The sequence below is a fragment of the Octodon degus genome, unplaced genomic scaffold (assembly GCF_000260255.1).
Source record: "Octodon degus isolate 3935 unplaced genomic scaffold, OctDeg1.0 scaffold00023, whole genome shotgun sequence".
Classification (NCBI taxonomy): domain Eukaryota; kingdom Metazoa; phylum Chordata; class Mammalia; order Rodentia; family Octodontidae; genus Octodon; species Octodon degus.
The window spans coordinates 12,896,307-12,910,519 of NW_004524599.1; the positions used below are offsets into that span (position 1 = coordinate 12,896,307).

The 14,213-nt window shown below is 53.4% G+C and overlaps 1 protein-coding gene across 1 annotated transcript; it reads left to right on the forward strand.

The window, feature by feature from the left end:
• Window positions 1–3,115: 3,115 nt before the first annotated feature.
• Nrn1 (neuritin 1) lies at window positions 3,116–11,562 on the forward strand. Its single transcript, XM_004628382.2, has 3 exons — window positions 3,116–3,376; window positions 7,341–7,485; window positions 10,424–11,562. Exons 1-3 carry the CDS (start codon window positions 3,322–3,324, stop codon window positions 10,650–10,652), a joined length of 429 nt encoding a protein of 142 aa, XP_004628439.1. The 5' UTR covers window positions 3,116–3,321; the 3' UTR covers window positions 10,653–11,562.
• The last annotated feature ends 2,651 nt before the right edge of the window (window positions 11,563–14,213 follow it).

Consider the following 14,213-nt stretch of genomic DNA (forward strand, 5'->3'; position numbering starts at 1 on the left):
TGACAGTTTTAAGGAAATCTACTTATGATAGACTGACAGAAGAAACTGAGAAATAATACTTCTCAGCTAGACGGACTGTGGGAAGCAGGGCCTCTCTCTAGCGCTAAGAAGAGGGGAGTTTTGCCTTAGTCATGCATATCCACTCTAGGAGTTCCTTTGCCTCCCGCCAAAGGTCCCGAGCACTATCAATGGCTTTTTTTTAAATTTTTTTTTATTTTTTACTCTCTTTGAATTGTATTTCGTTTAACTTTAAATAAAATTGCATAATAAAAAGAAGCAAGCTCTTCGTTAGAAATTGCCTTACAGCTACCCTTCTTGCATGGATTTTATCCTTTGAGTCATGCCTTTCCGTTTCTAAACCCATCCGCAGTATTTTAGACAAGTCAAGTTCACAAAAGGTCAAAGTTGGAAACAGCCTTAGAGCTACTTCTCAGTCCAGTCCTCTTTATTTTTCAGGTTAAGAAGCTAACTCAAGAGATGTGGGGGCCAGCAAAGACTACATGAATTCAGTGTGCCAGGACTCGAGCCCGAGTTCCTCTGCGCTCCTTTGCTTCTCTCCCAGTGATGTCTCTCTTCAACTAGAGCATGGGATAGGTTTTCAAATTAATCAAAGAGACAGCATTCTGCAAGGCCAGCGGCCCACGGGGCTGTTACCCGTTCTCTAACCGCGCGCACGGCAACCTGGACCGCACTACCCTTTAAGGGACTGCAAAGAACAAGCCTGCTTGGAGCCTCCGGGGCAGAACCATCCGAAATTTAAAAGGTAAGAAAGTATAAAAACATAGTCAGCGTTTGCTTTCAATTTTTCTACCCAACTTCATTTGAGGGCAGCAACTCCGCTCGCCTCTCGCTTCTTCACTTTTAAGCCGAGGTCTCCAGCTAGGGCTGGGCAGAGGCGCCTCGGAGGGAGCCGGAGAGGAAATTAACTTGTCAGTCCTGACTCCTCCCACAGCACTAGAGCCTCAAGTTCAAGCCCACCGAGGACGGGGCGGGGAGGACTCCAGGCCACCCTCAGACCTTCAGGGAGGAAGACAGCGACGTGCAGGGGAAATCACTTGGAGCACAAGCGCGAGCAGCGCGGGACTCAGATGCCGCTAGCAGCGAAAGAAAGGGGGGTCGAGGGGCGGGGCCTGCGGGGAGGGGGGCGGGGCCAGGGCGCCAAGGCCCCCCCGAGGCCCCACCCCGTGAGCAACCTCCATCGCCGCCATTGGAGGGCGCCGGGGGCGGATTCCGGGACCGCCCCCCTCTCGCCACCGGTTCCCCGCCCCGCCCCTACCCGCCCACCCCATCCAGTAACCTCGAAGCTCAAGGATAGGAAACACCCGAGCCTCCCACACGCTGCCCCTGGACGCTGGCCAGGCGAAGCCCCTGACGCCCCGCCCTCCCTGTGACGTCATGGGGGCGTGGCCACGCACTCCGCCCCCCGAGTCCGAGCTGTCAACCCGGCGTCTGCGGCTCCGGCGGGACTCGGACAAGGGGCTGTCCAGGGCAGGCTTCTGGAGTTAAAGAGTGCTGCAGTCAGGACCCCAAGGGACCCCTTGACCCACACCCTTGACAGCCTGCTCCAGTCCTCTATTTTGCACCATTTTGTCCTTTCTCTGTCCATGCCTCTCCAAAAGGCTGTCTGGAGATGCCGAACTGGGCACACTAAGGGTACGCTGCCTGGACAGGCCAATTTCATGTCATTTCTCCATAATTTGTTTGCATTTGTGCTGCTTGCTTGAAATCCTCAGTCTCTCATGTAGTCTTGCAAGATTTGTGGGGGGATCTTTTTCTGGTTTTTTGTTTGTTTGTTTTTTCTCTTAAGGCGCTTATGGAATAAACTTGGCTAGTATCTACTTTGGTATCTGGTTAAAGATGCTAGAATCTAGGATTTGGGAGGCGGGGCAAGCGGAAATAAAGTAAACCAAAGCTTGAGGGCGTCTTAGAAAGGAAGCAGCCCAGTTTATTTTGCATTTGTAACTTAGCACCTTGAACCTTTCCCAAAAGCAGCTGTGAAAGAAGCTCTTGGTTACCAAGTAGGCTGAGTCTACACAGAATCTGCGCCCTATCATCAAAAGACACTGTAGGTGTGTGTGAGTCCCGGTGTGCGTGTGCGTACGTGATGTACGTGTGTGCGTGTGTGTACGTGTTAGTACGGCCCCACAACCCCAAGAGGTGCATCAAAATCAGAAAGCAGCCTCCACATTCGCGCTTGCCTCCTGAATTTCCTAAGCTCTGGGAATTTGTAAATTAGTAGTCTGAAAATTGTCTCCGCAGAGGCTCCCCTCTCTCCGTGATCGCCCCAATAAGTGTCACTGAGCCTTGGGAAGCAGGCTCTGGCCAGCGCCCCGCAGGGTGAATTTCACTGTGGGCCGTGGTGCACATTTCGGAGACCCCACGTGCGGAGACCCAGCCCCCGGGCTTGGGCGTGAGCGCACTCTGCGCGGTGTGTGCGGGCGGCGCGGGGTGCTCAGGGGACCGCGGGCAGTGCGTGTCTGAATGTGAGCTAGCTAGGAGCCGGGCCGTGGGCACCCAGGTCCCAGCCTGAGCCCGCTCCACCGCTGGGCTGCAGAAAAAGAGGATAGGCAAGTGCGGGGGACTGGAAGCCAAGGGGGCTTTTGAATTCAGAGTTGGCTTAGCGGCGCTTGCCTCTCCGCTTCCCGCTCTTTGCAACCTCGCTGCAGCGTAGGAAGGGGGGCTGGATTCGCCGTTGTGCGGCTGGAAGAAGGGGGAGGCAGGTTGAAACAATCGAGTGGGCGCGCCAGGACTCCCCGGCTCCAAGCGAGGAGGGGAGGGGAGCCCCGCGTTCAGCACTAGGAGGGGGCGGAGTTGGGGGCACCCAGGAACCTGGAGGAGGCGGGGGTGGCCGCGGGGATTAGAAAGTGGTCACCCGGAGGAGAGGTTTCGCTGGGATCGCACATTAATTGGAGATAGCTGATTAATTCCAGTTTCTGATGACTATAAATGGCGATTCTCTATTAAGGTGTCTATATTAAAAAAAAAAAATCATTCCGTGTCATCCCCCACGTCAGGCCTGCTCGTGGGCGTGAGGCTGTACTTCCTCCGCCCCCTCCTAATGGAGTGAACCATTCCCAGCTCTTCCCCCAGCCTCTCTCTCTCTCTCTCTCTCTCTCTCTCTCTCTCTCTCTCTCTCTCTCTCTCTCTGAGTGTGTCTCTTCCTCGGTCCCTCTCTTTCTCACCTCCCTCTGCCTTCCCGGTGCATAAAGTCTCCGCCGCTCCCGGAACTTGTTGGCAATGCCTATTTTTCAGCTTTCCCCCGCGTTCTCTAAACTAACTATTTAAAGGTCTGCGATCGCAAATGGTTTGACTAAACGTAGGATGGGACTTAAGTTGAACGGCAGATACATTTCACTGATCCTCGCGGTGCAAATAGGTAAGTGGCCGCCGGGCCGGGCTCTGAAGACAGCCAGCCCGGGCCCAAGGCGCGGAGGGGAACGGAGTGGCCCGCGGCCGCCCTGGGGTGCGGAGAACCCCGCAAAGCCCGAGAGAGGGGGCGCCAGCGCCTGGGGACTTCGCGCCCTAGTTCGGTGGGGAGAGAAAGAGAGAGAGGGAGAGAGAGAGAGAGAGAGAGAGAGAGAGAGAGAGAGACTTCAAACGTTCTCCAGGAAATGTGTACGACCCGCCGTTTTCCAGAGGGGGTTTCCTCCAACACCACCCCCCCCCCCAAAGCACACATCCATTTCTTGGTTGTCTCTCTGGGCTTAGATTAGGTTCAGCGCTCTCCAGGGCAATGCTCTGGCCCCTGCGATCCAGCAAGATTATTTGGAAGGGTCGAAAGGTGAATGCAGGAACAAGATGGCTAGGGAGCCAGGACGGGAAAGTTTATGTGCAGATGGCAAAGACATCCTAGTGCTCTGCTCAAACTGCTGCATTTAGAACTTTGTCATTCTCCTGCCCCCTCCCCCATATCCTAGCTGCAGCGTTTGCTCCGGGCGCCGCAAACCCCGCTGAGGGGCAAACCGAGAATGGTGGGGAACCCCAGACTACATGCTATATTGTGCTTGCAATTGAAGAGCCTGAGCTTAGCCAAATATACATGCATACACTTTTTAAGGCACATTTGCCTACTACTTTACACGTTCATATCTGTATCTTACATATGGAAAAGGCTTAAGAAATGTTTGCAATATCATACCGGGTGCTGTTGCTTTTATTTGATTATGTACGGAGGTGTTTAGTCTGTGTGTTATGTTAAGGAATGTAGAGTCCTACTTACACTGTCAGGGGGATTTTCAAAGTTCACGCCCCCCCCATCCAGAATGCAGAAAATGTTGTGGTTCCCATGCACTAGAAAAATCCCTTCTCTGATGGTGGGTCAGAGCATTAATTAACATGAGCTAAAAGTGAAAGGAAAGGTTATTAATAGAATGGACAAGAGAAAAAAATAGAAACTCTTCAATGGGTTTTCTGAAGATGGAGGGAATTGTCACCTCCTATAATTTCATGCTGTAGCTTTTGCAGACAAAACCTTGCAGTATGGGGGCAGGGCTGCTTTAGAGAATTGGATTGGGGCAAGAGATGAAATGCTAACATTTTTCTTGTCTGAGAAATGTGCAGGAAACAAGGTTGGATTCTCTGGACATTAAAATGATTTCTTTGTAGTAAGGTTTTGATGCATTACACAGGTATTGAAGGGTTGTTTTCTGTTTTCTGTTTTGCAGAAACATTATAGGGATTTTAGAGTGTGTGGATTCAAAATGTGTGGGGAACCACATAGATGTTAGTGTTTTCCTTTAATTCTAAGAAATGACTTTCAGTGTGGTTGTTTGTGCATCTTTGACATTAGTTCAAAGAGCTGCAGTGAAGAAAGAATATCTCTAATGACAGCAAAACCCTTTAATGTTGAGAATAATTGAAAGTGGCCTTTTGCAATTAGCCTTGGAAATTTAGAGAGCAGGAAACAGCAACTGTCTTGGAGACCTGGCTTTTTAATCTGAGAAGGTTTGGGGTAGTGTTGTCCCAGTGGAAAATAATCTTACTCTGAGAAGGAGGAAGAGCGATTGCATTTGAGGGATATGATTTTGAGCACACTAACCTCTGCCGGAAGGTGACCATTTGTTGGCTGTGCCATGGAAATTGAGTGTATTCGTTCCCTAATGTCTGCCCTTTCCTGCACCTCAGCCTCAGTCTTTATTAATTCATGGCTGGGAGCTGTCCCAAATCACTAATATTTGACAAGAAAAGTGGGGGTGGGGAGGGCGGGGAAGTAGAATGGTGAACGAATGAAGATGCGGTGGTAGAAGTTTGAAATGAATGAGAGGTCAAAGGAATGAATGAAAGAATAGAAGCCCCAAAAAGAGGACGGAGAAGGAGCCCTGAGTCGCCTGCCAGAGCCCTGTAGAAATCGGGTGCAGGAAAAATTGTTCGGGGCACAGAGGCTATGACCGGTCCGAGGGGTGCGCCTGCAAAATCCGCCCAGCGCGAGGCTCGGCCTCCCAGAGCAGACAAGCTGCACTCCAAACAGTCATAGTTGCAAAACACAGATATTTTCACGACTTATTTTACACACGCATACACTCACACATGCGCGGTGTGCAGCGCCTGGAAAGATAACGTGACAGGCAAGCTTCCCGTTCCCAGCGAGCAACCACTTCCTTTAAAAAAAAAAAAAAAAAATCAGCGCTTCTTAGGGGCTTCTTTTTGGACACCCAGTGTGAGGAGTGGAAGTAAAGGGTGAGGAGAGACCGGGAAAGGGGAAGGTGGTCTGTGTTTTGTCTCTGCTGCAGAGCTGTGTTTGTAACAAGCATTGTAGAGAAAGGTGTGCGGGGCTTGTTTCACTCTGAGTTCCATTAGAACAAAGATGCAGTTATCTGTGAGATACCAAGCCAGTGTTCGATTTGCTATGATCGTAGTAGCATAGACATTAAATTTGGAGGGCAAGAGAAACCAGGAGGTTTAGGAAGGTCCCTACCCCTTCCGAGGTCCCTGCGCCAGCGTTTCCCATTCCGGATTAGAAAGCAAGGCCCGCCCGTTGCTTCCCACAGCAGTCTTGCAAGTGCGCTTTCTCCCGGGCTGCGGCAGTTCAGTCACCTTCCCGCTGGTCGTATTCAGTCCGGCTCTCGGGCACAGAGGCTGCCTAGGGACTGAGCTGAAGTGCGCGGTCCTCCAGGGAGGCTTGCGAGCGAGTCCTGAGAGCTGGAGGCAGATTTCGACTCTGGGTCCGAGACTTACCCTGACACCTCTCCCTGCCTGGACAGCGCAGACCTGCGCTTCTCTCGCGCCCGCTTGGTGCCCGAGGTGCTCTTGGCCACCAGGTACTCAGCTTTTGCCGGGTTCTTGGCCGCAGGGTGGAAAGAGAAGGCCACCGCAGTGCACTCTGGGCCTGGACCTCTCTCTCCAGTCCGGAGCCTCGGGTTTAGCGGACTTCAGGACCTCAGTACAGCCTGGTTTTGTCCAGCTCCTCCCGCCTCCCCAGCGCACTCCCATCTTCTGGAGAGAGCCTGGAGCAGGATCAGGAGCTCTGGGCGGCTGCGCGCTCTGCGCCTGGCTGGGGTTTGGAGAAGGGTCGGGTCCTCTTTTGTGATGAGTAGCTGCGACCTTTTGGGGACGCTAAGGCTGGCGGAGAGGCGGCTTGGACAGAGGCAGAAGATATCAGGGGCCCCAAGGCTCGCGGAGGTGACCTGGAGTCACCGGCGCGGACACTTCAGTGACCTCACCCGCTTGTTGTCCCCGACCTTCTGGGACCAATCCTCACCAATCACCACCCCCATGTCTTGGGCTTTCAAACTATCCCCTTTCTGTGGAACACAGGAATCCTACATCCAAGGGCCTCCAGCAAACAGACTTCGTGGTGGCAGCATCCGGTGGGTTTTAGAATGAAATAGTCTGTCTGGGTGACCACTGGTGGCTTCAGAGTCTTTATTCTTTCAACAGTGTCTCCTGAGCTGATGCCAAGGACCTGGAGTCTGAGGGCTATTTGCATGCAGTGGTGTTGGGTTCTGCTGTGCGACCCCACACCCAGCCTTCTCTCCATACTGTCCTCACCCCGCAATCCTCATGGAGACCCCCCCCCTCTTGTCACCTCAAAATGGAAGATTGCACTATGAGAGGCGTGACAGGGCTTGCTGGGGAAGTGTTGGGAGCTGAGGGGGGAGTGAGGGAAAGAAATGGAGATGAGGGAGGTGAGGAGAGGGGGCGTTGGGAACAGAAAAAGATACAGCGTGCTGCTTGGGGAGCGAGCTGGGGGAGGATCTCCTCTCTCCCGCCCACCTTCTCTGGAGCCCAGACAACCACACTGGCCAGTCCTAGGCCACCTCCTCCGTTGTTCACTTTTAGCAGAGGGAGGCCGGGCAGGGTGAGTGGCAGTGCCGCTGACCTGTGTCCTCTCCTCCCCGCAGCGTACCTGGTGCAGGCCGTGAGAGCAGCAGGCAAGTGCGATGCAGTCTTTAAGGGCTTTTCGGACTGTTTGCTCAAGCTGGGCGACAACATGGCCACCTACCCACAGGGCCTGGACGACAAGACAAACATCAAGACCGTGTGCACGTAAGTGTGTCCTGGGGTGCAGTTTTCTCTTCCTGGAGGCTGCTGAATTTCCCAGCACACCCTGAAATTCCTTCTGGCTCCCAACCCTGGAGCCTAGGCTATGGGTCTAAGGGGACTCTCCAGCTGGAGGAGAGTCAAGGGGGCTGCTTCCCTCCCCAAGGGGGCTCAGCCCTGCCCTCTGAGGCCTTACAAGCTGGCACAGACCATTGCCCTGGGCCCTTGGGCAGTGGCCCAGGTATCAGCTGCTGGTTCTGCAAAATCTCTGCTTTGAGGCAGTCTCCTTTCTGCCCTCTTGTGAACCAGTGACCTAGCCAGTAATCCCTGAACAGTTGCTTTGGGTTGGAGGAAAAGCCGCCTGCCTGTTCTGTCCATTTCCACTGATACTTTGCTCTCCCCACCCCACTACACACCAGGGAAAGGCAGAGGGTGTGAGGATCCCCTTCCATCCCCAGGAGAAAGGCTGGAACCATATTTTATTGTGTGCCAAGGACCTGGCCCAAGAGGAGTACATCGGGCTGTGCAGTGACTCCATGTCTGCAGCATTCATAGCCTACTCCGACTGGGTAACCACACTCCTCCCCTCCTCTGGCCTTTTTAATATCTCCATGGTCTCCTGAGATCCCAAGTCCGAGCAGCTGGAGGTCCAAAGAAGAGGACTTGTGGTCAGGCCCAGGGGTGTGTTCTCAGAGATGAGCTCTAAAGCCTTTCCCCCTACTGTTGAGGAGGTGACCAGCAGAGTCCTGCTGTGGTGGGCCTGTGCCACTTGGGCAGACCTTAGCAAGATCCCCCTCTTCTGCAACTTTTTTTTTTTTTTTTTTTTTTTTTTGCGGAACCAGGGATTGAACTCAGGCACTTGCACTTGCCAGGCAAGCACTTATTCTACTGAGCTATTTCCCTGGCCCTCTGCAATGTTTTTTATGTGTCAAAAACAATTACATTCCCCCACCCCAAGATCTCTTTCCATAAAGCCCAACTGAGAGGTGCTCCTTTGTCCCATAGATTGAAATTGACCATTTTATGCTTCCTTTTTATACTGTGAGGTCCTTCTCCCCTCATTAGGCGCAGAGTATTCATTTAAATCATGACTGCTCAGGGGCTGGCCTTGCTGGGCACAGTTCTAAATACTACAGCACCCATCCGGAGCTGGTACTTTTCTATCATGAAAGGGACAGAGGCATTTAATTCCAAATGTCTGCTAATAGTAAAATTAATCCTATAAAGCATGATTGGGTACAAATAGAGCAGGTTCCATCATTGCCTGGAAGAAAGCGGGGTTTTGGGGTTTTTTGTTTTGTTTTGTTTAGCAGGATTTGAACCTGGGTAGCAGTGGGCTGAGGAGGGCCCTTTCTCTGGAGTTTTAAGCTTGCTGGTGCTGGTTGTGCCAAACCGAGGTGTACCCCAGCTAGCTCAGCCCCAGATGAACCCCTATTCTCCTCCTCCTCCCTCTTCCTGGGGGACTTGCTCTCCATCTAGGGGAACACTAAGAAAGCAACTTACACATGCTTTGGGAGGTGTGGTTGGATGGAAGCCCCTCAAGGAAATGCCCCTGGGTCTCTTGGTGTTTGTAAATTTGCTATTTATCATAAATTGTGGAATGCTGAAATTCCTGTGCCCAAGCACACCCTAATGCCTTAATTAGAGGTTTTTAGAAGACAGCCTGAGTTCCAGGCCTCCCAACAAGCACTTACTACTCCACTCTTCAGCAAAAAGGGCTGGGAGTGGGAAGAGGCAGAGATCAGGCAAGGTGCCTGCCTTCCACAGGCTTAAGGTCCTGTGAACAGCTGATGGTGACCTGGTGCTCAGCGGGACACGAAGACCGACCCAGCTTCGAAAGGAGATAGAGCCCCAGGAATCGATCCCCACTTGGGATTATATTTAGTCTTGGGATCTATTTTGGGTTTTCAGAAGAAAGGGGGACAATGAGAAAAAAAGGACAGGTTGGATGAAGGTTGTGGGGGAAGGGATAGGAACCAAGCTTGGGAGGAGAAAGTGGCTGAATTATGGGGGTGGGGGTCCAGGAACTGACCGGAAGGGGAGGACAGTCTGCAGGGGACACGGAGCTTGCCCTGGAGGCTTGGCTGGGGTAGCAGCGCTACACTCCAAGGCTGTAAGGAAGAGGCTCCAAGGCTTCAACTCCACAGAAAAGCCAGGGAGGAGGGCTGAGGTAGCAGGACTGCTTAGGCCTGGAGCCTGGGGGTTTACAAGATCCCAGGTCCCCGGGGGCACTGACACTCACCGACCCAGGGAAGGGCAGAGGCAGGCCGCAGTCTCCGGAGGGACAGAATCTGGGTGGAGGTGACTGGAGGAAGGCGAGGCTAGAGGGGCTCGGAGGACCCGAGCAGATGGAGAGGCCGAGAAAGAAGGAGAAAGGAAAAGAGGGAAGAGAAAGGGAAACAACGGGGAAATGACGAGGAATGCGAAACAAAAGAGGGGAGGGTGGGTGGAGGGAGAGGAGGGCGCAGGCCTGTTCGCCAGGCAGGAGGGAGACAGGAGGGCCGAGGGGAGGAGAGTGTGCAGGCCAAGAGGGGAGGAACGCCCCGGAGCCAGCTACCCATCTTGCAGGCTAAGAGGCATTAATGGGTGGCAGCTTGCAAGGCTTAGCGCTGTTTTCCTAGCTTTCCCTGAGGAGGACGAGCAATCTGTTTGCGCAGGCCAAGGTGCCAGCGCGACGCTGCGGCACAGCCCGGCTGGCGGCTTCAGGGTCCTCTCCTGGCACCGGAGAGGGGAAACCAGACAGCGGAAAGGTACGGGTGGCCCATCCCTCCGGACTGCACTTCTGGGTTGGACCGAGGTCCCGCGAGCTGTGACCTTGAGCAGCCCGGAAGCCGGGGAGGTGGTGGAGGCGAGGCCAGGCGGGGCGAGTAGTGCAGGGTGCAGGCCCGGGTCCTCCCGCGCCCAAGTGGACATGATCCTTGTGTTTTGTTCTGTTCCTCGCCAGATACTGGGAGGATTTCCACAGCTGCACGGTCACAGCCCTTACGGATTGCCAGGAAGGGGCGAAAGATATGTGGGATAAACTGAGAAAAGAATCCAAAAACCTCAACATCCAAGGCAGCTTATTCGAACTCTGCGGCAGCGGCAATGGGGCGGCGGGGCCGCTGCTCCCGGCGGTGCCCCTGCTCCTGGCGTCTCTCTCGGCAGCTTTAGCGACCTGGCTTCCCTTCTGAGCGCGGCCTGCTTCCCCCCTCCGCGCGCGCCCACACTCACTCCATGCTCCCGAAACCGAGAGGAAGATCCATTCGTTCTTTGGGGACGTTGTGATTCTCTGTGATGCTGAAAACACTCATATAGGATTGTGGGAAATCCTGGTTCTCTCTTTTTTTTTTTTTTAATTTTTTGCTTGATTTTTTTTTCTTTTTCTTTTTCGGGTGTGTTTTATTTGCCAAATGTTACCGATCAGTGATGAAGCAAGCACAGCCAAAACCGGACCTCAGCTTTAGTCCGTCTTCACGCAAATCTAAGAAAACGGCAAACTTCACCCCCATTTTTTAATTTTCATTTTTATTTTGGCAAACGAATCTCAGGAACGGCCCTGGGCCACCTACTTACTATATTAATCATGTTGATAACACGAAAACGATGGGCTCATCCTAATAGGAAAGCGAGGAGAGGACAAGGCCAGGGGGTGAAACCCAGAGAGGGTGTGCGGGCAGCGTCCGGTGAGAGCTCGTGCTCGCGTCTTTCTTCCACAGTACCTTGTTTCGATCATTTCCACAGCACATTTCTCCTGGACAAAGCGAAAGGACACATTGCTGGCTTGGCGAGTGAAGGACAGGAGGAAAGAAGGAAAGAGGTTGCGAGGGCTCTGAACGAGGCCAGTGAAGAAATGCCGCGAAGTCACTGAGGGTTAGCTTTACCTGCTGTTGTCGACGCATCTTTCAAATCCACTGCCTTTATTTCCCTCCTCTCTCCTGTTTTAGATGTTACACATACAGTAATACCCGAGTATCCAACGGTATAGCTCACAAGGGGGGATGTTAAATGTTAGTCTAAAATATAGTTCAAAAGATTTTGACATAAAAGAGCCTTGATTTTAAAAAGAGAGAGAGATGTAATTTAAAAAGTTTATTATAAATTAAATTCAGCAAAAAAAAGATTTGCTACAAAGTATAGAGAAGTATAAAATAAAAGTTATTGTTTGAAACGGGGGTCTCCTTTTCTTTCCTATCCGGATCCATCGAGTTCTCCAGGTATCTCAAGGGACACTAGACGCCGGGTGAGAAAGTCACCAATTCACAAAGCCACCGGATCAAGCGGAACCTCCCACCTAGGACGATTTGCAAAGTCCTTCAAATTCTTATTAGAAGAGGAAAAAAGGAAGTAGTTTTTAACTTATTTAACTGAAAACCAGAGGTCCCTTCCGAGTGAGGGTTGGAGGAAAGGGGCTTGGTGCGGCAGAGCGCGCCCGGGCTGCCAGCCTTGCTGCCCCCGCCCCAGGGCAGTCCGGGCCCTGACCGCGTCCCTGTAGGCCTGGCCCTGACCACCATTCGCTGCCTCCTCGCGGCGGCCGCAGCAGCTTCAGGAACCGCCATTAAGGGCGCCGGCAGAGGGGCCAGAGGCTGTGCTCAGGGTAGGGATCAGGTGAATCCTTTCATAATTAATTAGACAGCTCAGCTGAAAGGCGCGGAGACGAGGCCCTATTGATCGGACAGCCGAGCCGCTCCTACCTCTCCTATTTATAGGCCCCGCGTGGCCTCACGGGGAAGTAAACATTGCAGAGTAAACGGGGCAAAGGCGACCCAGGACCCAGTCTGCAGGAGTGGCCCAGACTTCTGGAGGGAGTTCTCCAGGTTCCAAGGATTCGATGAAATCAACACCTAATTTCTCCTTAAATGTTGGGATAGAGGGACGTATGTCTCCCCCACCCCCACCCTACTTCTGAGGGAGGGAGAGAGGGTGAAGGAGGCCCCTGGCTACCGCGTGGGTTCCAGCACAGTTGAGCTCCAGCCCGCTGCAGGGAGGGGGGGGGGCCGGGCTCTGAAATGCAATGCGTAAACAATCGCTAGTGGAACAGTTCATAAATCAAACCCTGTGGGTCTCAGCCCAATCTGCATTTCCCCGAAGGACTGGATTCCAGCAACACACGAGTCTCTGCGCCCCGAGCGCTGGAAACACAAGGATTCTTAATGGCAGCGTAGATCACCGCCCCGCGTCCACGCAGGCGCGCGGCTCCTCGCGTCGTGACACCCGCTCCCGCCCCCAGCGCGCCCCGCCTCCTTCAGGCGCGGGTTCTGGGCAAAACCCAAGAAACAGAGAATGCCTGCGCCGGTGGCTCCACACCCCAGAACAATCGTTATTTCAGAAATAACAAACAGTTTTGTTCTTCCGTTTCAACGGTTATTTTCGTTTTGCGTTTAAACGAAATAGGATGCTGCTAACCTGAGCCCAGCTCTTGGGATTCAAATTTAAAAGTCTGCGCCTTGTGTCGATAGGAATCTATTAATGAGGGGGAGGGGAGAAGGAGGAGGAGAGAGGGTCTTCTTGGTGCCTTCTGCCAGGGGAGCGCTGCCCAGTCTGCAAATCAGTATCTTCTGCTGTGCAAACCGTGCGCACCGCTGAGCCCCTTCCCGGCAGGAATAAAACGCGCGATCTCCTCCGGCTTTGGGAGAGGGAAGACACCGCTCCTCTCGCAGCGCGAAGATTCTCCTACCCAGAAATCAGTTGCTGGAAGGTCTACAGGAGACTGGGCCGAGGGAGGGACGGAAGGGACCAGAAGGTGGGGAGTCCGAGCGAGCGTGGGCTCCTTCGCGCTCCAAGCGCTCCAATTGGGTTCCTCTTCCAGACCCCGAGCTTCTCCTGCGGTTCTAACTGCTTCCCGGGTGGGGCCACCCTCTTAGGCGGGCTCCCTAGACCTGCCTCTTCCCATGCACCCTCCTTGCCTAGTCTCTGATCTCCCGAGGAGACCCCAAACCTTGGAGCCGGCTTTGGTGCTGCCTGGCCCGGTGCAAAGCCCGGGACCACAGGCTCACGCTTAGAGGGATCGCCTGGAACGCAGGCTCCCCTGTCTGGCTCATCGGAGAACGTTTTTTCTTGGGTTGATTGTCTAGATTATTACCATGCCGTCCTCGACTATAATTTGCTGTTTAATCATAATGACATTTCCGTATGTTAATGAACGGTACTGTTTTTAAGCAGTAACTCGGCAAACCCTGTTGCCAGTTCTGGGAGGTGCTTGTACTTACCCAAGTGTGAATGTTCCCTCGCTGACAATGTTCGAGGAGTGAGTGTCCTCAGTGGATGTCACCACCTGTCCTCGGGCCCACGTGGGGGCTTGCTCGCCCTGTGCACCACCCCGGCTCTCGCTGTGGCCTCAGGTTCTGGCTTCACGCCCTGGAGGACCTGCTGAGATGGGGGAGGCCTCCTTCCCTCCTTTGCGCCACCCCCGGACTGATTCGATTGAGGACAGAGGCAACCACTTGGGTGTAATGTCTAATATTTCTCGCCTTGGAAAATGTCAGAGGTCAGTTCCCGAGACCCAGTCTCAGCTGGGCAACTTGGGGCCGGTGCAGGACGCTGAAGAGTGGCTTGTCCCCCATGTGGGGTGGGGGTGCCGAGAAAGACGGGAAGCTGAGCCAGAAGTAGATTTAGCAGAGGAGCGGGAGGCGATTCTGTGAAAAAGCAGGAATGGTGGAGAAACTTCGAGCTGAAGGTATCAGAATCCAGCTACTAAGAGAAAAAGTACGAGGTGAAATCGGGACTTGCTTTCATTCAGGGCTCAGTGAGGCAAA

What these genes read in the sequence shown, in the direction of transcription:
- Nrn1 (XM_004628382.2), top strand. Translation starts at nt 3,322, where the DNA reads ATGGGACTTAAGTTGAACGGCAGATACATTTCACTGATCCTCGCGGTG. An exon ending in GATCCTCGCGGTGCAAATAG is followed by an intron (nt 3,377 to 7,340) that starts GTAAGTGGCCGC and finishes TCCTCCCCGCAG; the next exon opens with CGTACCTGGTGCAGGCCGTG. An exon ending in AACATCAAGACCGTGTGCAC is followed by an intron (nt 7,486 to 10,423) that starts GTAAGTGTGTCC and finishes GTTCCTCGCCAG; the next exon opens with ATACTGGGAGGATTTCCACA.